The sequence below is a fragment of the Tetranychus urticae genome, chromosome 2, assembly GCF_039701765.1.
Source record: "Tetranychus urticae isolate SD_2017Ah chromosome 2, NJAU_TeUrti_SD_1.0, whole genome shotgun sequence".
In the NCBI taxonomy this organism is placed as follows: Eukaryota; Metazoa; Arthropoda; class Arachnida; order Trombidiformes; family Tetranychidae; genus Tetranychus; species Tetranychus urticae.
The window spans coordinates 19,907,577-19,932,081 of NC_142959.1; the positions used below are offsets into that span (position 1 = coordinate 19,907,577).

The 24,505-nt window shown below is 32.5% G+C and overlaps 4 protein-coding genes and 1 long non-coding RNA gene across 6 annotated transcripts in view; 3 read left to right on the forward strand and 2 right to left on the reverse strand.

Moving 5' to 3' along the window:
• Positions 1–16,996, forward strand: part of LOC107370846 (inactive dipeptidyl peptidase 10) — a 36,996-nt gene extending 20,000 nt beyond the window's left edge. The window contains exons 8-16 of the mRNA XM_015938798.3: positions 6,684–6,804; positions 6,880–7,055; positions 9,999–10,376; positions 11,272–11,590; positions 11,862–11,963; positions 12,254–12,353; positions 12,414–12,754; positions 16,122–16,259; positions 16,609–16,996. Of these exons, the coding sequence (XP_015794284.2) occupies positions 6,684–6,804; positions 6,880–7,055; positions 9,999–10,376; positions 11,272–11,590; positions 11,862–11,963; positions 12,254–12,353; positions 12,414–12,754; positions 16,122–16,259; positions 16,609–16,808 (1,875 nt within the window). The 3' untranslated portion in view covers positions 16,809–16,996. The remainder of the gene's footprint in view (positions 1–6,683; positions 6,805–6,879; positions 7,056–9,998; positions 10,377–11,271; positions 11,591–11,861; positions 11,964–12,253; positions 12,354–12,413; positions 12,755–16,121; positions 16,260–16,608) is intronic.
• A 169-nt stretch (positions 16,997–17,165) lies between these two features.
• Positions 17,166–18,679, reverse strand: LOC107370890 (uncharacterized). Of its 2 annotated transcripts, none has more exons than XM_015938854.3 (2): positions 18,605–18,679; positions 17,166–17,969 (listed from the first exon to the last, which is right to left on the reverse strand). In XM_015938854.3, coding segments are annotated over exons 1-2 (774 nt in total). In that variant the 5' UTR covers positions 18,606–18,679; the 3' UTR covers positions 17,166–17,196. The 2 variants fall into 2 exon arrangements, with proteins under 2 accessions (XP_015794340.2, XP_025018499.2); XM_025162731.2 differs by having other exon boundaries at positions 18,301–18,679.
• A 621-nt stretch (positions 18,680–19,300) lies between these two features.
• LOC107370785 (mitochondrial inner membrane protein OXA1L) lies at positions 19,301–21,199 on the forward strand. The gene is made up of 6 exons (XM_089267707.1): positions 19,301–19,642; positions 19,704–19,820; positions 19,887–19,979; positions 20,055–20,143; positions 20,214–20,394; positions 20,486–21,199. The coding sequence occupies exons 1-6, from the start codon at positions 19,372–19,374 to the stop codon at positions 20,911–20,913; spliced, it is 1,179 nt and encodes a 392-aa protein (XP_089123833.1). The 5' UTR covers positions 19,301–19,371; the 3' UTR covers positions 20,914–21,199.
• On the reverse strand, positions 21,188–23,435 carry LOC107370851 (UTP--glucose-1-phosphate uridylyltransferase). The gene is made up of 2 exons (XM_015938807.3): positions 22,227–23,435; positions 21,188–22,156 (listed from the first exon to the last, which is right to left on the reverse strand). Exons 1-2 carry the CDS (start codon positions 23,215–23,217, stop codon positions 21,354–21,356), a joined length of 1,794 nt encoding a protein of 597 aa, XP_015794293.2. The 5' UTR covers positions 23,218–23,435; the 3' UTR covers positions 21,188–21,353.
• Positions 23,436–23,584: 149 nt separating this feature from the next.
• Positions 23,585–24,413, forward strand: LOC112539908 (uncharacterized). The gene is made up of 2 exons (XR_003083886.2): positions 23,585–23,945; positions 24,092–24,413. It is a non-coding gene; the product is annotated as an uncharacterized LOC112539908 (long non-coding RNA).
• The last annotated feature ends 92 nt before the right edge of the window (positions 24,414–24,505 follow it).

The window sequence follows — 24,505 nt, forward strand, 5'->3', positions numbered from 1 at the left end:
AACCTCTGTTAGTTGTGATCTGAAATCACAGTAGCCCTTTAACGTATTGGATCTGAGATCCAAATTTCCATTTGCTTTTTTAACCTCTGTTAGTTGTGATCTGAGATCACAGTAGCCCTTTAACGCATTGGATCTGAGATCCAAGTTTCCAGTTGCTTTTTAACCTCTGTTAGTTGTGATCTGAGATCACAGTAGCCCTTTAACGTATTGGATCTGAGATCAAAATTTCCATTTGCTTTTTTAACCTCTGTTAGTTGTGATCTGAGATCACAGTAGCCCTTTAACGCATTGGATCTGAGATCCAAATTTCCAGTTGCTTTTTAACCTCTGTTAGTTGTGATCTGAGATCACAGTAGCCCTTTAACGTATTGGATCTGAGATCCAAATTTCCATTTGCTTTTTAACCTCTGTTAGTTGTGATCTGAAATCACAGTAGCCCTTTAACGTATTGGATCTGAGATCCAAATTTCCATTTGCTTTATAATCTCTATTAGTTGTGATCTGAGATCACAGTAACCCTTTAACGCATTGGATCTGAGATCCAAATTTCGATTTGCTTTTTTAACCTCTGTTAGTTGTTATCTGAAATCACAGTAGCCCTTTAACGTATTGGATCTGAGATCCAAATTTCCATTTGCTTTTTTAACCTCTGTTAGTTGTGATCTGAGATCACAGTAGCCCTTTAACGCATTGGATCTGAGATCCAAGTTTCCAGTTGCTTTTTAACCTCTGTTAGTTGTGATCTGAGATCACAGTAGCCCTTTAACGTATTGGATCTGAGATCAAAATTTCCATTTGCTTTTTTAACCTCTGTTAGTTGTGATCTGAGATCACAGTAGCCCTTTAACGCATTGGATCTGAGATCCAAATTTCCAGTTGCTTTTTAACCTCTGTTAGTTGTGATCTGAGATCACAGTAGCCCTTTAACGTATTGGATCTGAGATCCAAATTTCCAGTTGCTTTTTAACCTCTGTTAGTTGTGATCTGAAATCACAGTAGCCCTTTAACGTATTGGATCTGAGATCCAAATTTCCATTTGCTTTTTTAACCTCTGTTAGTTGTGATCTGAAATCACAGTAGCCCTTTAACGTATTGGATCTGAGATCCAAATTTCCATTTGCTTTTTTAACCTCTGTTAGTTGTGATCTGAGATCACAGTAGCCCTTTAACGTATTGGATCTGAGATCAAAATTTCCATTTGCTTTTTTAACCTCTGTTAGTTGTGATCTGAGATCACAGTAGCCCTTTAACGCATTGGATCTGAGATCCAAGTTTCCAGTTGCTTTTTAACCTCTGTTAGTTGTGATCTGAGATCACAGTAGCCCTTTAACGTATTGGATCTGAGATCAAAATTTCCATTTGCTTTTTTAACCTCTGTTAGTTGTGATCTGAGATCACAGTAGCCCTTTAACGCATTGGATCTGAGATCCAAGTTTCCAGTTGCTTTTTAACCTCTGTTAGTTGTGATCTGAGATCACAGTAGCCCTTTAACGTATTGGATCTGAGATCCAAATTTCCATTTGCTTTTTTAACCTCTGTTAGTTGTGATCTGAGATCACAGTAGCCCTTTAACGCATTGGATCTGAGATCCAAATTTCCATTTGCTTTTTAACCTCTGTTAGTTGTGATCTGAGATCACAGTAGCCCTCCAACGCATTGGATCTGAGATCCAAATTTCCATTTGCTTTTTTAACCTCTGTTAGTTGTGATCTGAGATCACAGTAGCCCTTTAACGCATTGGATCTGAGATCCAAGTTTCCAGTTGCTTTTTAACCTCTGTTAGTTGTGATCTGAGATCACAGTAGCCCTTTAACGTATTGGATCTGAGATCCAAATTTCCATTTGCTTTTTTAACCTCTGTTAGTTGTGATCTGAGATCACAGTAGCCCTTTAACGCATTGGATCTGAGATCCAAATTTCCATTTGCTTTTTAACCTCTGTTAGTTGTGATCTGAGATCACAGTAGCCCTCCAACGCATTGGATCTGAGATCCAAATTTCCATTTGCTTTTTTAACCTCTGTTAGTTGTGATCTGAGATCACAGTAGCCCTTTAACGCATTGGATCTGAGATCCAAATTTCCATTTGCTTTTTAACCTCTGTTAGTTGTGATCTGAGATCACAGTAGCCCTCCAACGCATTGGATCTGAGATCCAAATTTCCATTTGCTTTTTTAACCTCTGTTAGTTGTGATCTGAGATCACAGTAGCATTTTAACGCATTGGATCTGAGATCCAAATTTCCATTTGCTTTTTTAACCTCTGTTAGTTGTGATCTGAGATCACAGTAGCCCTTTAACGTATTGGATCTGAGATCCAAATTTCCATTTGCTTTTTTAACCTCTGTTAGTTGTGATCTGAGATCACAGTAGCCCTTTAACGCATTGGATCTGAGATCCAAATTTCCAGTTGCTTTTTAACCTCTGTTAGTTGTGATCTGAGATCACAGTAGCCCTTTAACGTATTGGATCTGAGATCCAAATTTCCAGTTGCTTTTTAACCTCTGTTAGTTGTGATCTGAAATCACAGTAACCCTTTAACGCATTGGATCTGAGATCCAAATTTCCATTTGCTTTTTTAACCTCTGTTAGTTGTGATCTGAAATCACAGTAGCCCTTTAACGTATTGGATCTGAGATCCAAATTTCCATTTGCTTTTTTAACCTCTGTTAGTTGTGATCTGAGATCACAGTAGCCCTTTAACGCATTGGATCTGAGATCCAAGTTTCCAGTTGCTTTTTAACCTCTGTTAGTTGTGATCTGAGATCACAGTAGCCCTTTAACGTATTGGATCTGAGATCAAAATTTCCATTTGCTTTTTTAACCTCTGTTAGTTGTGATCTGAGATCACAGTAGCCCTTTAACGCATTGGATCTGAGATCCAAGTTTCCAGTTGCTTTTTAACCTCTGTTAGTTGTGATCTGAGATCACAGTAGCCCTTTAACGTATTGGATCTGAGATCCAAATTTCCATTTGCTTTTTAACCTCTGTTAGTTGTGATCTGAGATCACAGTAGCCCTTTAACGCATTGGATCTGAGATCCAAATTTCCATTTGCTTTTTAACCTCTGTTAGTTGTGATCTGAGATCACAGTAGCCCTCCAACGCATTGGATCTGAGATCCAAATTTCCATTTGCTTTTTTAACCTCTGTTAGTTGTGATCTGAGATCACAGTAGCATTTTAACGCATTGGATCTGAGATCCAAATTTCCATTTGCTTTTTTAACCTCTGTTAGTTGTGATTTGAGATCACAGTAGCCCTTTAACGCATTGGATCTGAGATCCAAATTTCCATTTGCTTTTTTAACCTCTGTTAGTTGTGATTTTATTAGCACAAAAATTTTTCATACAACTTCAAATTCATTCAAAATACCATGTATTCTCGATTTTTAAACGAATAAATTCATTATAAAAAGTGAAACCGATGTATTTATTTTTCAATGTTCTGGGACAACTTGTTCAATTTGGACGAAATTTCTACTATGGTCTATTCGTCCGTTCTGGGTATATTTTTTTAATTACAAAGAGAAAGTGCGAGTAAGGGTTCAGGTTAACAAGCGCAGAACAAATTATCAACAAAAAGAGACTCAATGAAAAATGTTAGCATTGAAATTATTGATACAATAATTGATATGAAATTATATAAAAGTCTCTGGTTTTTTCTCTAAATTTTCTGTTTGTTGGCATTATTTCTAAGCGTTTGAGGTTCTCCTGGCAGATCTTTTGTTTTGTTTAGCTGCTCTGTTAAGTTCTCTATATCCGATTCTTTCAATTCTTGTTCATATCTTAATGTACATCATCGAGTTATGCTGCATTTCAATTGTAAAAGTGTTGAAATCTGAATTAAATGTATATATAGTGATAAAATTTGAAGGTTTTTGATTTGATCCTAATAAACATTTTACAATTGCAAGCATCTGCTTACCATTACTTAACCTATTCCCTTGAATTAGCACGATTTCACCTCATTCCACCATGCATGGCATTTTCAACAGTGAATGTTTGTTAATGTAACCTGAATCTTTGAGAGAACAAGATATTTTTATTATGCATTAATTCTGATTCTTCTCATTTTCCTCTCATTTTCTCATGCAATTATAAAAACTAGAGTAAAGGTTTCTCAAGTTCTGAATGAATATGAAAAGGAATCGCTTGAAATACAATATCAAAAACCTTTTATCGACACTATTATTGCATTTAATTTTACTTTTCTGCTTAAACCTTAAGGCAATTCACATTTTTTTCCTCTTTCCTCTCATGATGATTATGAAGAGAAGGAAAAAGAAGATTCCTTTACAGCAAAGAAATGAAAGACTATATGAACAAGTTTCACTTCATATCTTTTCACCAACTATCATCTATTACAATCTGTAACCAAGTACATGAACATTGAGGTTGAACCTTTTCTCAAAGAGCAACAAAGAAAGTAACATTTCAATTAATTGTTGACAACAAGCAATGACACTTTTCCTCGAGCAAATATTTTCATCATCAAGATTACAATTTGACAATTTTTTTCTTTCCTCGATAAACTTTAATCAACTTGACCCAAAGACATTCTCCAACCATTCAATCACCTTTGCAAAGATATCGAATTCTCGGAATTTTGTATCTTCCATCTCAGTCCATCATGTTAATATCAGGTTAATAGCATAAATCTTGATAAAGGTGCAAAGGGCTGAAATATCTCGACACTCGGGATTGATGAAATGAAGATTTATTAGCATTAAATTAACTTAACGCATCAAAATAAACTGTTTGATCTCAGTTTCAAATGTTATCTCAACACATTAATAATTGAAAATAACTCGATGACTCCAAAGCTTAAGTCAAATTGGTTAAACTTTGAGAGTTAATACAGTTTGTTAGGAATGATTGGTGAAATTGAATAAAAAATTGGTTCAAGTTTTTTACTGTAAGGAGTGATCAATAAAAAATGAGACTAACTTTAAACAATGATATTTAGGTAATTATTAGGTTTATTTTATCAAATTTAGTTTTAATTCAATTATTAAGAATTGACAAAGGCCCATGAGTAGTTCGATCAAAATATTCGACCTCAATCTTATTTAGTCAACGCTAAAAGTAAGCGCAAAATTTTTTGTCGGTTCAGGCTTTTCACATTAGATTAGGCATACAAGAGAAAATGGCACTAACTTTAAATCCTTTTAATTAACGAATTAATTTGAATTGAACATTGTTTTTGGGTGCAAATGAAATAGAATGCTATTTGAAATAACGTGAGTGAGTTTCATCACTTTCGATTGAATTTTTCACCTTAAAAAGTGGCCTTTTTTACGGATAAAAATTTAATTTTTCAAGTTTTTCATCTTTGAGGTCACTTTTTAAGGTGAAAAATTCAATCGAAAGGGATGAAACTCACTCACGTTATTTCAAATAGCATTCTATTTCATTTGCACCCAAAAACAATGTTCAATTCAAATTAATTCGTTAATTAAAAGGATTTAAATTTAGTGCCATTTTTATTGCGCACACATTTTATGCCTTGAAATTTACTACTTAAAATTTACACCGCTCACTCTAAGCGTTTAATAAATAGGATTGAAATCGAATTTATGGGCTAGTTTGGCCTAATATTAATTAATAATTCTCAATAATTGAATTAAAACTAAATTTGATAAAATAAACCTAATAATTACCTAAATATCATTGTTCAAAGTTAGTCTCATTTTTTATTGATCACACCTTAAAAGGCTTTTTCTATTGCTTTCTGCCTACACTGTTGGGTAACAAATCAGTTTCCTATGAAAGTGATTCAGTTTGAAGAGTAAATATTATATTTATTTTATGGATAAACCATGAAAAACATTTTCCTCTTAACAAGGTAAAGAAGAGTAAAATTGGCTGAAAATATCTTGAAAAGAAAAATGGAAACAATTTAATCCTTTATCCAAAATGATTTCTGTATCAAGTAAATCCATATGATTTGAGGTTCACTTATAAATTGATTACCAAAGGAAAGGTAAAAAGGAAAGGTAAAAATTTGCTTCATTTTCTTCATTCCTCAGCATCTTCCTTGTCGTTCTTATCTCATGGTTGCCAAGGAATATTGAACCAAGTGAATGATGAAACAAAATAATTCTAGTAAATCTTGTATCAGGAGTAATATCAATGACAAGTAATGATATTTTTCAATGTTGTAATGTTCATTGAAATATTGTTTTTCATTATCAAATGTTATTACCATAACAGCAGGAATTCAAAGCCAAGCGAATGGTAAATTTTCTTTTTTTCAAATGATATCGATCTTGCTAAACCAATCATGAAGGTAAAGAATGATATGAAATATATTATGAATGAATTTGAAATGAACATCTAAAACCAATTTTCATATCTGACTGAACAAAAAAGGATAAAACTGTTTAATTGAAGATTCAACATTAAAACAATCTTTTGTTGAAGCAATTGAAAAGACTTGAAATTCACTTGAGAAATGTCAACAATTGTTTTTAATTGAAAGGCAAACACTTTGAAATATCATTTACAAAGTGTTTAAAGATTAAACAATTTAAAATATAAGATTTTAATACATTATTGATACGAATTAAGGAAATATTTAAAACAATTTTGAAACTGTCAATGGTTTTAAGTGGGAAAAGATAGTCTTTTTGTTCAATTTGTTTTGAGTCAACCACTTGGATTAAAGCTTTTAATTGTTTCAACAGGTTTTCATCTACAACAATGATATATATTACTGCCCGTCTATTGATAAAGAGCCTGTACGTTTAACTCAAACTGGAAGTAAACTTGCCATCTACAATGGTTTACCTGATTGGTTTTACAAAGGTAAGTCTGTCAGGTTTTGTGTCTTTTCTTTGTATTAACTCAATTTATGTTTTCCCCCTTTTTTGGGTTAAACAGAGTTTTTAGGTTTAACTGAGGCTTTTTGGTTATCTAAAGATGGTAACTCGTTGATCTATGCAACTTTCAATGATACCTTAGTTGATCTCAGTCCAATTAATATTTACGGTAATCTTTATGAATCTAAAAGTGAATTAGATTCGCCACCGCAAGTGATTTATCAAAGATATCCAAAGGTAAGTCTCTTGATCAAAATATTTTTTTTTCGTTTTGCGCTTATCAAGTCTCAATTACGTCTATCAATATAATCAATCACATTTGGTTATCGTCTATCCATATCGTGGACATAATTATGTGCAACTCAAATACTAGAGCCAAAAAAGAGCTAAAAATTTGAGCTAAACTCAATTCAGAGATAGTTTTTGTTCTCAATCGAAAGACGATGCAAGACGAATATCTGGCTTCGAAGTTTTACGTTTGCAATTCGCACTGCAGTTATTAATCCTGATTGCTGATCGATAGTTTTGAGGTTCAGCTCATTTCCAGTTTCTCAAACTAACGATTTTCCAAAGATTTTGTTGATCAAATTGTCCTTTGACAACATTCAGCAAGTCTCGAAAGAGGTTTAGCGATCAGGCAGCCAATTTGATTTAACAAAATTATTCATTAAAAAGTGTTTAGTTTTGCATGGAAAATTATAATTCATTGGAAATTTCAGCCACATTCAACTCAACTCGAAATTCACCTTTGATGGACTGTTCGACTCCAGTAAGTCAAAGGTTGAGTTAGTGAATTTTGAATGATTTTGTTTACAACTTGCAACACATTGTAATCAACTTTATCTTTGATGAAAAAACTGTCCTTTTTCAAAGGAAAACTCAGTTTGTTTAAAACGTGCTTTTTTCTGTTATCAAAATTGTGTTCCTGTCAAAAGGAATTCTCATCATTTTTTTCATCACCTTTACCATGTAGACAGGATGTAATGAGCATTTTTTGTTTCAGATAAAACAAGATTCATTGAGCATTCTATCAGTTTATTATTATTTTTAGCAGATAACTTGTTAGTCTTGATTGTTTGACATTTTCATGGTAATATCAAACTGATGGAAATGACTTATTCCTCACTTTGGCCTCATCCTTTACCTTCCTTCCCTGTATCCAACTCCATCTATTATGCTAAGGTAACCATGGAATTAAGAATCGATTTTAGATTATTTTCTTTTTCTAATTGAATTTTTACCTTTTTTCCCTATCAAACGATTCATTTGCATTTAAAATGATAATCACAATGAAAATGATTGATTATGATTACAATGATAATAAAGAATAATGAAATTAATCAATTCAATTCACATTCAAGGATAAATAATTTAATTTTCTTGTCAATCTTATATTCTTGCCTGAATTTCCATTGAATCTAACTGAGTTATACAATTTCTTTTCTTTCATTTTCATGAGAGAAGAAGAAAAAATATTGAATTCTCAAACCTTCTCAATCGGAACAGTTTTTTGCCAACATTTCATTTTCCATTTATTTTGCTCAACTTTTCACTCTTCATTTCAACAATCCAAAATAGTTGAGAAACGAAATGTTCAATATTTTTCTTCTTTCATTTCCTTAATCAAAATGTATGAATCAAGACTATCGATCTGACCTGGACATTTAGAGAGTAAAAATCGATAAACAAATCAAATTGAATCCCAGAGAATATTGAATATTGTAAAAAAAACGAATTGAAATTGAATGGTAGAATGAGTTTTGTGATAAATTTTTGCAAAATAAATTTCCTCAATCAACCAAGTTGCAATGAAAATTCAATTCTAATTTGAACTTCATTGACGTCTGTGAAAAGTTTTTAGTATTCAATGAACGTTATCTGAAATATGTTTCAACTCTTGTTTCATCGTGTTCATGGTTAATCCTCTTTGGTGATAAAATAAACAACTAACAGTTATCACTGACAGTGAACAGACAGCAAGTAAAAATGAGACAATAAAAATGCAAACAAACGAAAGGAACAAAAAAAAGAGTAAAACTCGAAACTCGATTTTTTCTTGTTCTTCTATTTTTATCTGAGTTCTGTAACCAATATTTCAGCCAATTCTGTCAATTCAATAGAAAAGTCTGTTATTTATTGTTCTTTCATTCTGTTGTCCTCCTTTGTCACCTTTCTCAATCATTATTACTTCTCTGTCTATTTAGACTTACAACCCTGTGATCAGTTTATCCATCAAATTTTATCACTTGTTTGTTTTCACTCCCAGAGTCATTGAGTCAGCTTCATTTTTACGCCATTTGTCTTTTGCCTGGAAAATAAAATTCATTTCAGGTGATCCAAGTTGCTTGTTATTACGATTGGAAGAATGCAAAAGGTGAAAATGTTGAACATGATGGCAAACTCGAAGAGTAATCAATTGGTTCACTGCTATTGTCATGAAAGTAAAAACAATGTCAATAAAAGCAACCTCGAGGCGTCTCATTTCGACTATCTCGTAATGAAAATAAATTTCAAATGTCCGTAGGAAATGTGCAAATGATCATTTTCGTATTTCAATTGAATGCAAATTTTTCGTCTCTTTTCATGCGATTCCGTTAATCATAACAATCGATGAAAATTAACAAGTCGAAGATCCAATCGCGACTGCTTGAAACGAATTTATTATTCAAATTATTCGAAGCTTTATTTACGAAATTCCAATTGATTTCAAAGAAATTCGATCTATTCCGTCTCTGTTCATTCAAAAAGATTTATTGCGTTTCGACTCTAGATTTCGATGGATTTAAATTTCGTCCCGAATTCTCGAGTTTTGGAACAAATAAAGTTTATATTCGAGTTTTGAATCGTTTTATCATTTAAAAATTTTCCTTTTTTTCAAATCATTAGGATTGATGAAAGCGAATTTACAAGTTGACGTTTTAAGGAGAAGCAGAAAATTTCTTGGAACGAATTCGAAATTTCATTTTAGAAGTTTGTTGATTTTGAAGATATAATAAATTTCGTCTCTAACAATCTCTTGCTTCCAATTGAGAAAATGGTTTATTTCTAGATTCGAAAAATTCTAGATTTTGTTGGATTTGAATTTCGTCGTGAGTTAGCAGCGCGCTGAGTGACGAATAAAGTTAATATTCGAGTTTTTATGCTTCGTTCTAATCGTTTTTTCATTTTATTCATCGATAGGCTGGTCGAACAATACCAACGGTTACTCTTTGGTTTACCAAGTTTAACGATCCAAACCGCTCACTTCGAAAACTAAACGAACCAAACGAACTGGTTGGTAAAGATAAATATTTAACTTACGTTGCTTGGAGTGACCCGTCAACCGTGATCGTTGTTTGGACCTTTCGAAGTCAAAATTATTCCCTGTTAGTCAATTGTTCAGCTAACGATAACTGGTCCTGTCGACGGTCCAACGTTATCAGTGACAGTATTAATAAAGTTAAATATCTCGGTCAATCAATATTAACTCGTGACAATCCATCCAAACATTTCATCATTACTCCCAAGCCTGACCTCAAGGTTGGACAATATCATCATATAGCTCATTTTAATCCTCAAGTAAGTCCTCGAATGTCCAGAAATATCTTTTCAATCTTTCAATCCATTTTTCATGGGAAAACTGAAGAAACATTTTGCTCATCAAACGATTTGTTCAAACAAAGTGGACAAAAATGTCTCAATCGATTGAGCAATTAAAGTTGATTTGATTGTAATAAACATTTCACTTGAATGGAATACTAAACAGAAGTTTATTAATCAGGAAAAACTAATTTCTTTCATTGTAATTGCTTCATTGTTAACCATTAATGAATTGGTAATTGAGAAGGTAAAAGAATCCAATTGATCTATTAATTGAAAAGGTTGACAACAATGAAACATTTACTTCATCTTCATCAATGAACGAAGCTAATTGTTCAGCTTTTTTACTGTTTCCTATTGAAAGATTGGGCTTTTACTCGCGACAATATCATTTGTTTCATTTAATCAAGTGTTTACTTTGATGGAAACACTTTGTCTTCATTTAATCATTTCATAACAATTGAAGTCTAGTTAATAGGAATTACCTTCCGTTTTTAGTCAACTATTAACTTCCGTTTGCATTTCCAATCAACATTGAACATCAATGACTACAATCCTCATCAGCAATCCTTTCATCTCATCATTATCATACTAATTGTTCCTGCAACATTGTTCAATATAATCAAATTGATAGCATTTCAGTTTCATTAAATAGTTTCAATTGTACAAAATTGAATCAAGAATTGAAACGAACAAAAAGAAACTCCAAATTGGAACAATCATGAAATTGTTAACCCAATTACAATACTGAATCAATTGCAATCTGAATAGAGGAAACTTGAGACTAAATTGTCTAACTCAAGAGTGTTTTGTGATTAATTGAATCTAAAATTTAGAAAATTAAATTTCCCATTTTTGTTCTTTTCTTTTTCAGGATAAATATTTTAATTTGGTGGGAAACTTTTTAACCCATGGACGTTATGATGTCAAGAGATTGCTTTCTTACCAAACAACTGAAGATGTAATTTACTTTGAAGCAACTGGAATTGATAAACCGGCTCAAAGTCATCTTTACTCGTTGAGCTTAGCCAATGGTACAACAGGGTTACCCCATTGTATTACTTGTAACCTAACCTCCAGATGCGGTTATTATGAAGCTTATTTTAGCCCAACAACAGAATATTATATTTTAAGGTGCCTCGGACCAAGAAAAGTATTTACTTCAATTTATTCAACAGTTAATCACACTCATGGTAAGCAGATTAATTTCAACAATCAAATATTAATCAAGGTTTTACCGTCTATTACTCTATCATAATTTATCCACTGGGAGTGATTAATATTCCTTTAGCCTTTTATCCTTTTCAATGTTTCCATTTTTTACATTGAATCATCTTCTTTTATCTCATATTTCATTTTATTCAGTTTATTTAGATTTTGTTTTTCACTATTTCCACCAACTTTGCATATTTAGTTGATTATAAATTGAACATAATAAACTTTAAAATTATTTTTCTTTCACAGTTTGGACAATTGAAGATAATAAACAATTTGAAGAGATTTTAATGGACAAACGAATGCCTAGTGAAATGTACTTAACACTTCCAATTGACAATGATTCAAGAAGTAAGTTTATCCTTCATGTTGACCATGGCTGTGTGCAGAGTTTAAGATCAAATCTGTTGTCATTTGCTCTAATATTAACATGGAAAACTGATGAGAGAAAGATTTCATTCTCAGAATTGTTTATTAAAAGTAAATGAATGAGGATAATGTCTGAATTGATTTACTTGTTTTCCAGGTTTACTCATTTCTTGTCAAAATATTAATGTAAAATGAAGAATGTGAAACTTGACAAACTCAATAAGTTGAACATTAGTTTTAAAAGGTTTTCTCAATTCAATTTTCTTATTCAGGATTGAACATTAAAGTTCTTGTTCCACCTCCAAGGAAACATTTGGAAGTTTTAAATGAAGAAGAAGAGGAAGCAATTCGCTATCCTTTAGTCATAGAATCGTAAGTTTTTTACCCTTTATATCGAATTGCAATTTAAATCCTTATTTCTCTCACAAACAGATTTCCAATGGTTGACCTTATTTTAAGTGAAAAATTTAACCTCAATTGGGGCCATTATCTGTCAAGTTCAAAGGAATATGTTTATGTTCAATTAGAGTTACATGAGATTAATCCAAAGGAAACTTCGCGTGACTATCGCTGGTCAAAAGTCAATTACGATCATCAATTGGCTATCATTGATCTAATTGATTCGCTTTTGGGTAACATTGATCGAAGCAGAGTGGCTCTTTGGGGCTCAGCCAGTTCAGCCTTTACTGCACTAGAGACAATCTCACAGGACAAGAATGGTTTAATTGGTTGTACCATTGGTCAGTCACCCATTGTGGATTGGAGACTAATGGGTAAATCAATTGTTTTCACCATTTTAACCAAATCTCAAGCAAAGCCAAATCTAGTGTCGATTCCAACAAGAAACAAAAATAGTCGCAACATTAATCAACATTAATAACACGATCCATCAAATCAATATCAACATTAATTATTAACAGACAATTGGATTGAGAGAAACAATCAAAATTAATTGAATCACATTAAGATGAGAAACCATTGAAATCCCCTGCCAGTTTCACTTTTCTTTTCGTTCCTTTAGATTGACATGAATAGCAAAATCTTTTCTCTGTATTATTGATGCAATAATTGGTATTTCAATCAATATCACAATAATATTGAATACAATTTGCTCGACAAAAGCAACTTTGAATATTGATCAAGTAGACTGACATTCACTGATCAAGTTGATGCTCAAATCAAAGAATGTCAAATCTGAATTCATGATTGGAAAAATAAGCCAAACCAAAGGTCAATATCCAGAAATGTTTCCTAATCCAAGATCTTTTAGAATTCATCATTTTGGATTTCAAGATATTCCAATTCAAGACCAAGCTTTCCATCAACCTTCAAGTTTCATCTTCAAGTTTTGAGTCGATCATTGAATGAGTTTTTGAAACAATTGAAATCAATTTAGCAATTCAATTAATTGGTGGAAACTGATGGCTACCAATTGATGTTACATTTGTTGATTGTTTATAATTTGCTGAGTAAAGAGTAAACATCTCGAAATGTTGAATGCTTTTAATACAGTAGGAAGAAAAAGTAACTTCAGAGATTCAATGAAATTCAGAAGGAAAAGGAAAAAAAGAGTTCCTGTGGTTATTTTGGGTTTCATGTTTTGCTTTCTGTTTCTGTTCACTGGGAGTAGAAAATGATTGAGTGATGATTGAAAAGAAATGTTATCAATAAATAATAATATATCTTTTGAGTTATCAGAAAAGAAAAGGATTCTGAAAGGAAATAGCTTTTAATGGGGAGAAAAAACTATCAACAGAAATGGGAAAATGAAGAGGAAAAAAGTGGCCAAAAGTACCAAATCTTCACTTCTTTATTTTTCAAGCGAAAACCAACAATTGAAGTTATTGTTGAATCTGATGAAAGTGGCCATCATTTTGGTCCAGTTTTGTGTGTCGATTAATGTTTCATGAAAAAAAATTGTATTAAGTGTTCGATGGTTTCATAAATCATTGTTTATTGAAAAACAAAACAAAGGTTAAACTCCTGTGAAATGGGTTCATCAAGTTTCCTCAATAAACCTGTTTAACCTGATAATATTTGGCAAGTTAATTAGCGTTGAAAGGAAAAGGATAAGGAAAAGGTAAAAATAATATTAATGATTGGCATTCAATTTAATCTGATTCTTTATCAATTTATGGCTTTTCCAGTTTTTTTTCTCCGTCTTAATGAAAGTAATGAATAAAAGGAAATAACCTTTCATGATGATAATGATGGGAACATTTTAAGATAACAACTGACACTTGGGAAATGATTATTATCTGACTGTTGGCCCTTTGGCTTTTAGCATTAACTCCTAGTTCAACTGGGAGTGAAAACTTGAGCTCAATCTTTTCGCATTACAATTGATATCTTTTCATTCCCTTTCTGAGTAAATATGATTCGGAAATTTGATACCAACTTGTATCGAGTCAATATCAGGGAAACCCATTTATGGTCATCGTGATAATCGAGACATTTTTACTGATTTTTTCCATTCCATGTTGGAAATTTGTCTCTTCACTGTCGATGATACAATCAGTTGATACTTCATTCAACTTTAAACCTTTAAATGTTTCGTTATTAAAACAAGTTGCTCTTGATTCGTTTCATTCATTTCAAGTAATTGACTAATTTATTATTTCATTCGGATATTTTTTTCTTCTCTTATTCATTTGACCTTTTTTTCATTCTTATTGAATTAAAGGCAAGATTAATGGTCAACATTTGAGGGCAGACAAAGAATCAGTTTATCAATTCTGTCAACGAACTGGTAAAAAAGCGAAACTTTTTTCTGGTTCCTTTAAAAGTGACTTTCACTACTTTTCAAATTGCTTTAATCAATACAAATGGTTAACATATCCTAATCAAGTTGACAGTTTAAAAGATTAACTTTTCTCGTTATTTGTGTTTTCTTCAATTATTAAATTGAAGTAATTAGAGTGATAGTTTTTTGGTCATTAATTTGATTCGAGGAGAAAAATTGAACTCTGGATTATTTTAAACCTAAAATGATTATTAAGTTGATTCTTTCGACGCTTTTTTTTACTCTTCAATTTGTTCACTTTTTGTTCACTCATGATAATGATGATGTGGCTGCTGGTAATGATGATGATAATCCTTTTTGCTCATTTCTTGTTATCATTATTATCATCCTTCAATGAACTTGCTCAATCAATTGTGCATTTTTGTGTCTCAAGTAATGTGTGAAAATTATTTTTCAAGCAAAATGATTGATTCGGAAGAATTGGGTTCAACCAAGAGTGAGTTAATGTATTAGATGGACAGATGAACAAGATGATGCTGGCAATGAATGGTGGTGATAAAGATAAACTTTGTTGTCTTTTTTTCATCGAGATAATTTTTGGTCACTTGGACTTCATCGCAGGGAATGTTATCACCAACAGTTAAATTAATGCTCATCTTTTCATGCTCAATCAGTTGCTTTAGCAGACTTGAGTCAAGGATTTAGAAGGCATTATCGGATCATCACTCTGCATCATTCTGACGGAATTAAACTGAATCAAAATGTTTCAAAAATAAGTTGAATCTAAACTTGATTTGATCTTTTTTCATTTGCTAATGTTGATCGGTTCACCCTTCACCAGACTCTAGACAACCTAAATGGACTCATCTTGCTGCACAAAAAACTGAGTCTTGTTGGGTTAAAGTCGTGACAATATTTCAATGACTGACTTCAATGATCTTACATTTGACTATTTAAATCTGGTTATAATCAACTTTTGGTTTAATATTGGGTTGTTTCAGGTTTGGGTTTGAGGTTTAACTTGATTTACTTCTTACTCCAGTCTATTTAATTATCTCTCTCACTCTTTGAAACATTTGATTAAATTAATGGCTCATAATGGTTATTATAATAAAATGGTTGATAAGTGTAAATTGATTAATGTTGACGCTAAATTGTGTATTGATTGTGCAAAAAATGTTTAGTTTCATTTGTCTTTGCATCAATCATTAGTTGAGTTTTTTATACATGCATAATGTACATTTGCATTCATTATTAACCTGCTAATGGTAATCAAATTGACTGTCAAGAGTTAATCAATCAAAATTTGGTTAATGCTTAATCTTTATACACACACATATTTTAATTGCTTTACACTATTAATTGATTCTCTTTTATTCCGCCTAATTTCATTATAGATGCTCTTTCAGCTGAATACTTATTTGGTAATCCAAGTGCTCATCAATACAATTCAAATTATGATCTGAATAATTTATTTCTCAAAACTGATGAATTGGTTAACAAACGATTCCTCATTGCTCATGGAACTGCAAATGGTAATTGATTAATAAGCTAAAATAAGGCAAACAGATGAAACAAAATACAGAAAACCAAAAATCTAATATCGTATTCACAATAACATTATTAGTCTGGATAATTGTTTCACTATTTTCCCTATCAATATATTATAATGTAGCAATGTGTCGATATTGAGATTACAATCAAATAGATTCAAATGTTGACTTTATTAATACCTGTTGACTTTGATTGTTGATCAATCAAAGAGCCAACATCTGAACAATCAGACAACCTTTAACAAATGACTAGCTTTTTTATACAAAAAGACAACATTCAAATTGAGTGTTGAATTGAATTTTTCATTTTCTTTGTTTCTCTATTTTACAGAGTTTGTTCATATTCAACATACAATGTTGCTGACCAAATCGTTGATTAAGGAAGTCTCCAAAGGAACCATTAATTATCAGATTCAAGTTTATCCTGATGATGATCATAAACTGTCACAATCAAAGTTACACTTTTTCTTGTTGGTTGAAACTTATCTTCAAAAATGTTTCACAGCCGTTCAAATGGTTCAGCAAAGTTGACAACAATAATGTGTTACAACCATTTACGATCAAAATACATTCTCATAATTATAGCTACTTATTGCCATGTATTGCTATTAAGTTATTGTTATTGTAATATTATTGTTTCTTTTACATTAAAAGTGCTTCACCTGTAACATTCAATTGTCATCTGTCACTGTAAATAAGTAAATTGTTGAAGCTTTCAATATGTTTTTGTATTATTCATTATTTTCATGAATTGCAGTTGAACTTGAAAATTTCTGTCTCAGGAAATCTGAACTGAGTTTGACTGATATTAAAACTGATAATCTATTGAGCCTACGCGTAAAAATCGTGTTTCATTGTTTAAACAGAATATTAGAGTCGAAATTTGAATTAGTTTAAAAAATGGCAATTTTATTGTTTTCTATTCAGTTTTATTCAAGATAAATTTCTCCAAATAATCTTTAGGGGAATCAATTTCAGGTCCAAGAGGTGGGACTGATGGATCTGATGATGCTCGCATTTTATTGAATTTTAAAGCAAAATATGCGATACTTTCAGCGCGAGATAAAAATTCGTTGCATTTTTGAAACGCATCCTGGATTTCAGTGTCTCCTTGAAGCTCCTGTTTTATGGCGAAAGGCTTGATATCTACATCTTTTAATTTTTCTTGAACAGCGATCGCTTCTTCCATACCTTTTTGATAGAAGAGTTTAGCTCTTTTTTCAGCATTTAGTTGTTGTTTCAGCAAGTATCTTTGCTCAACTGGACAGATAATGCCAGTTTCCTCTGCAATTTGTCTTCGCTTCTGCAAAAACAACTTTTTTTTGAGCCTAAATTTTTGGTTTTTTGTCAAAGGTACAGAAGTAGCTTCTGGTGATGAAACAGGGTTAACTGGAACCAGGTTTTGGTCAGGCACTGAACTCGTTGACTGAGTGGGTGAATGAGGAGTTGAACCAGCAACAGGATTGTTGGTGCCATTTGAAACAGGAGGAGAATCAATGTCAGAACGGACTGGAAAGTTCCATTTCAAGCCACCACCATAGACAATAATAGGTCCTCGTCGATAGTTGCGATTAGGAGATGCGGGAGGAGACACAGGCTCTTCTTTTGGAGTGATGTTAGCGAACTGATTAGTGGCAGATAAATTATCCGATGTTGAACTGCTGGGATTGTTGTACGATCGATGAGGCTCCACTGGTGGGAAAAGAAAAGAAAAGAAAAATTAGTTTCAATGAGAACAAAAGAGGATATTTCGAATGACGATTTAGGTTGTTACTTATATGACTAAAAGTTAAACAGAGGTTTCAATAACTATTGAGAAGCTGACTCTAGCTTGAATTGCTGAAAAGCTGAATTTCAAACAACAGATTGCAATTTCTTGTGATAGCAAGTCAATAACCAAACTTATGAAACCAGTAAACATTTGATTAAACTTAAACAGTCGGACATGTTGCTTATGAACAGTTAGCATATCCATTATTTCAAGAAATGAACAAATTGAAATGGAAATGGAAATGTGAATTACTTTTGTTTTATTTGTTTTTCCTTGTCGAATTAACGGGAAACCCAAGTGAAGTGTGTGTTCTCTCTGTTAACCGGGTTGCCGATTAACAGTGGATACAACAATCTAAATGTAAATTGTGAAAATAACCAGATAATACTTTTAAGTCCCTTAAATATGGCGATCTTTATTTGTCTTGGATTTAAACAAAATAATTGCGCTCTCTAAATTTCCCTCCAATCGATGGGAACTATGAGGTTTGATCAAGTTAATTGTCAAAGCAACTTTAAAAAAAGGAAAAAAGAGGAAGAGAAAACCCAAAACTCACTCTTCCGAATGAAGTAATTGGGAAACACTAGAGGGAGACAGTTGAGAGATACTTAAGAGCACTTTTGGACGATGAGTTGACTGATAAACAGAGCCAGTTTTGGGTATTTTATATTTCACAAGGGCTACTCAGAATGTCCAGTACAATATTCAAAGTCGATTCAATTATTAGATTTATTTGAATTTAGTGGTTTTTGAATGCATAATTTTGATTGGTCAGGTTTTTGGTTTAGTATTTATTGTTTACTTTTGTTGATATGGTTACCTGAATTGCGTCATGAGTCATCAAATTAAGTCAAATAAAAGCCGAATTACAATGTAATATCATTGATTCGATTTTTATTTTATTAGATTAAATAGCGAGAATTGTTAACAAAAAGTTTATTATCTTACTCACATTTTATCTTGTCTCATCCATTTCTATTTCCATTTCTTGGCAAAAATGATGACTCTTTAAAACGCTAATCAATCAAGTGTCAGCCAGTGAAAAGTTCATCTCCAGAGGACAAAGTAACAAAACGCCGAAACACGAAGTCTCCAAAGTCCATCAATTAATCTGTTCATAGAAAAACGACCTTTATTAGTTCAAGAAATCAATGTTTACTTACAAATAATTAAATATAAGACATTGCATCGGATCGTTCATTAGATTTGTTTTAGTTGTTTTAAAAGTCACAAGATGCCCTTAGTTTAGATTTGTTGTTGTCTTCTCGTGGTTTATATTTTTTCTGGCTTGATGTGATATTGTTTTGATTAAATTAGTTTAAAATGTTATCTAGGCGGATTATCTCGCTAGGTCAAACTGCAATTAGTTTGAACGGCAGGTCCGCTAAAATTTTACTTGGTGATGCCTTGATCTGTAATCATGCATTGTCTCGTGTAAATCAATCTATTCGCAAGCTGGCTTCAGATGCTGCAGTTAAGCAAACGGATTTACTAAAAGATTTTGTTATCCCTGAACCACCTTTGCCCCCTGAACTTCTTCCACTTGGTCCGATCACTGCTCAGACTTTTAATATGTCTAATTGGTTTCCTACAGGTAATTTGAGGTTTTCAGCATGTTTCATTTTTGATTCAATAGTTTTTCTGTCATCTTTTAGGTTGGATTTGTAGTATGTTGTTATTCTGCGAAAATTACATGCCTTACTCTTATGGAATAATTGCCGCTACGGTTGTTGGACGGGTCATATTAACCCCGGTCATGGTTTTCTCACAAAGTCAGTTTTGTAATCTGTTTTAATCAATCTTGGTAACTAATTCTAAATCTTGAATCTTTAAAATAGAGCAAGCTGCTAAAATGGCCATAGTTTCACCTAAACTTCAAGAAATTATGAAACTGAGAAAAGACGCCGAATTGAGAGGAGATAAAGAGCAAAGTGAGTTGACGATTGTTTCCATTTTGTAAATTATATTTTAACAATCTTTGAATATCTTTTTTCATGAAAATCTAGTGATGAAATTAACATACAGGTTGGCGGAAGTTTACCATTCTACTGATGCATTTAAATTTAAAAATTTGGCGATAGCTCCACTTTGTTCGGTTCGTACCAAAAACATTTTGTATTTTTTTTGTTTATTTTAATTATATTTCTTACTTCTTACTCATTCAGGTTGCTGTTTTTGGTACTTTTTTCGTCACTTTACGGAGAATGGCTTCTTCAGGACATGAAGTGATGAAAGATGGTGGCTTTGGTCCTTTCTTCGATTTAACTGTGCCAGATCCTACTTACATTTTACCTTCAGTGACAGCTTTGACATTATTCTGTATCATGAAAATTGGAGTTGAATTTGGTAAGATTACCATCTATTAAATCCATAGATAAAAATATCGATAAACTTTAACCTAATTGTTAATTAATTTACATAAATTTATTATACTTAGGTGCAATCACAGCTCAGACTACTGTTAGCCCGATACAAAATCTTTTGAAAAAAGGCTCAATGTTTGCAGTTCCCTTGGTTATTTTTTATGCCACTACAAAAATGCCCGCAGCCATTGGTTTATATTGGGCTACGTCGAATTCGATTTCGATTCTTCAAAGTTTAATCATGTTAAATCCTAAGGTTCGAGCCGCTCTTAAAATTCCACCTACAATCCCAAAAGCTAAAGGAGAGAAAAGAGGTATTTTTAACGCAGTTACACAAAGCTGGACTGACATAAAAGGTGCTTGGAAAACGACATTACAAGACCGGGCTGCTAGAAAAATAAGCAACGAATATTTAAATCAATTTGAAAGATCCGGAGTTGGCCCACTTCGTAAAACCTATGATTATGACCCAACCAGGAAAAATACTAAACGCAAGTCTTAAAAGTGAAAAATTAGGATGTAGAAATTAACTCTGTTGAAAATGTAAGTCTTGAGATTTCTTATGATTGAAATGAATTTGAGCCTTCTAAGGTTTATAAATATAACATACTAGTTGATGTAATTAGATAATATCGAGATCAAATTTAATTCTCTTGTCAAACATTTTCCTATTCTTCAGCTTAAATTTGCCGACAAATCGAGTCATTAAATAATTTAAGATTACAAAATGCTAGTCCGTTTTATATTTCCTTCCGTATCAATAAATGAATCGTCGATTTAAATTTTAATACTAAATATTACTTTAATTTAAAATTTTTAGGGGATGAACATTAACAATAATTAGATAATAGGACACGTTAATAATACAATAATTTAAAACAGCAAAAAACTATCAGATCCAAAACAATAGATTATAATCAACTTGCATTTCACTGATTAATCTCAGTGATCTAAAATTCTAAGATTACCTGAAACAATTTTATTTTCAAGGACTGAACCGGCAGGAATATCTATTCTATCTCCGTGATTTGCAATAATAATAACTGTTCCTTGAAGCTTGACGCCTCGTCCAAAAGTAACATCTCCAGAAACTGTTAAATGATTAAGCTCTAGCATATCGGGTATTGAAGCGAATCGAGATAAAAAGTCTCGAACTTTGGCAAAATGAGCATCACCTAATTTAACTAGAGGAACAGTTGGGAAAGGTCGAGCTGGATTCACTTTGAGGCAACCTTGATTAAGTGAATACAAATTGGACATCACTAAAAGTAAATCTTGAGTCTTTTTGACCGGTAAAAATCGAGAACGGGGCACATTAATTCCAACTGGATTTTCAAAGTCTTTCATTGCTGCACCAGCAGCAGTTTCTAATTGGATTACATTTAAACCATTCTCCAAACTTTTAGGATTGACAATAATTTCCATGTTAATTCCATCAGATTTTAGTAAACCATCAATTGATTCCAGACTAACCCATAAGTTATTGGTATTGAAGATTTTAAATTTTTTCACCGATTTAAATTCATCCACATGTTCCTTGGGAACCTGAGCAATTTCCAATAACCTTAATTTACCCTCATATTGAATCAAGGTTCCACCCTTTACGTCAGCCTGAGTTTTGTCCGTTACTTCCATCAAAAATGATGGTCTATTTACTCGTTTAGCATCCAACAAAAATTTCAATATATTCAAGTCAACTGTGGCTCCAAGATTATCAATGTTAGAAATAAAAACATATTCTCTACCTGTGAATTGTAGAAGAAAAATGAAAACATTAGTTAATCAATTTTAATTACATTGGTCGTATTAACTCACCTTCAGCAAGAAAATCAGCAAGTAAACCCGATTTGGCAAAGCTTTCATAAAAATCACCATGACCTGGTGGATACCAATCTTCTGGATCACTGTCTATGGACGTTGCAATAGGAAGTAATGTTTCTTTGTTCAACCGAGGATATCGACTTTGCAGAAAGGTGTATATTGAAACTTTACAACCTCGATATTTTCTGGATACTTTTTGAGTATCTGCATCTGTATTGAAAGAATTCATCAAAACCAAAGGTACATCAACACCATAAGCCTTGTTTAATTGTTCAATGTTTTGTACTGTAAGATCGAGAAAAGTTAACTCGTTGCGAACTGGTATCAATGATTTGGGTCCAACACAACCCATTGATGTCCCAAGACCACCATTTAATTTAACAACAACCAATTTCGTTAACAAGGTACGAATTTCATCAACAGTTGGCGATGAAAGGGAATCATAATTGATTATTGCATCAGATTGCAGAGGCTCTATCTTGTCCCATACTAAGGAAGGGCCTGTTCCATCTATAAATTTTTTGAATAATTTGTTAAAACCACAAAAATCCTCTTCTAATTGTGGTCTTTGATCACAAGGCACAGGGGCTAACAATTTGTCTAATTCAGCTGCTAACTGGGTTGCAGCATCTTTCTTCGTCAATTCACGAAATTTCGAGGCATCACCATTTTCAAAATTCAATCTTAATTCACTACTTCGCCTTCGTCCTCGAGGAGCCGCTGCTTCTTGTTTAACCGGTGATTTTACAGCAGACGTCTTGTCTGTACCATTAGTTTCACGAACAAAATATTCTGCCTTCTGATCATCTGACAGATTATTCCATCGAGCTTCTAACATTTTTTGCAGTTCGTCTTCACTAAGACCAGGCTTTTCTGCGACAAGTTTGGGTCTTGTTTGGACAGCATATACACTAAAGTCTCCTTTTCGTTGTTCCATTGAAGGCGAAGTTGTATTGGGTGTTGATGAATGATCAGATGATGGCATCAAAGAAGATTCTATGGGAAGCAACTGTAAGGAAAAGCTAAACAGTCAAATTGTTAAAGGTAAGACACAAACAAAAGTAAATAGATGATCAAATTTAGACACAAATAAAGTAAAAGAAAAAATAAAGAAATATTAAAAGCCAATCAGTATTGAGGATTCGCGTTCTATTACGATTTATAACAGAGAGTAGAGGAGCCAAGAGGATGGAGCTCAAAACTATGATTGGTTTAGTTTATAATACGATTGGTTTTATTTATACTGCGATTGGTATGACTCTATTTACGTCTTGCGCTCACACAATCTCACCTTCTCTTCATCATTCACTTTCTCTTGCTCTTTCTCTCTTTCTCTCTCTTTGTTTCATTACTAGTCATCATAATTTAATTCTTTGTTGCTAGATTTTTTATGTGTTTCTCTTTCCCCTCTGTTTCTGGCATTTTCTTCAGTTAGCAGTGTTTTCTTGATTCACACTTTACCAGCTTGTCTCTTATTAGTTTATAAGCTGCATACCATAGAAGAGCTCAAACTTGTCTGATCCCATAAATTCATACTATTAGCTTGCTGCCGGTTACCAAATTCAACTTATGGACGATCAAAAATTTCAGTTATATTCCTAGTGATACCGAATTCATCTGCTGTCCTATTCCAAGGATAAGTGGTTTATGAAAACCTAAAACTTTGGATGAACAATCTGACATTGAATATATTGGCATTCATTTTTATTTAAGGTAATGTCAGTATTTTCTCTCTTCGTGCTGAAGTACGAGTTCATGCTCTACGACGATATTGATCTTGCTTGGTTTTTATTGGTTAAAAAAGTTATCTTAAGATTTGCAAAATTGAAAATTATTTATCACTTTTATCTATTTTACAGGTCATGTGAAGACAGAACAAAACAGCAAGTCAGAGCTAAATATGTGATATCGGTGTTGGATGCCGAGCGTGATCCAAGGTATAATGTAGTCGACATGAAGGAATAATATTTAAAGCTGAAACCGAAGGCGATGGATACAAGCTACTAGGTCCTAGTGGACTTAATCCTGTTAATAAAATACTCGGAACAGTATTTTCATTGATTCACTAGATTTTCTAATTATTGAATAGATAATCTTAAATTTAAAAACCAGAAAAGCTCAACAGACTCTGAGATTCTAAATTATTTGTATTTTAAAAGTCCGATACTTTCAGCAGCTTGATTCAGTAATTAGTAATGTTTGTTCAATTATTTATGGAAGAGACTGACATATTGAGCTCTTACTATGGTTTAGAGGGGGCTTGAGAAAGCCTT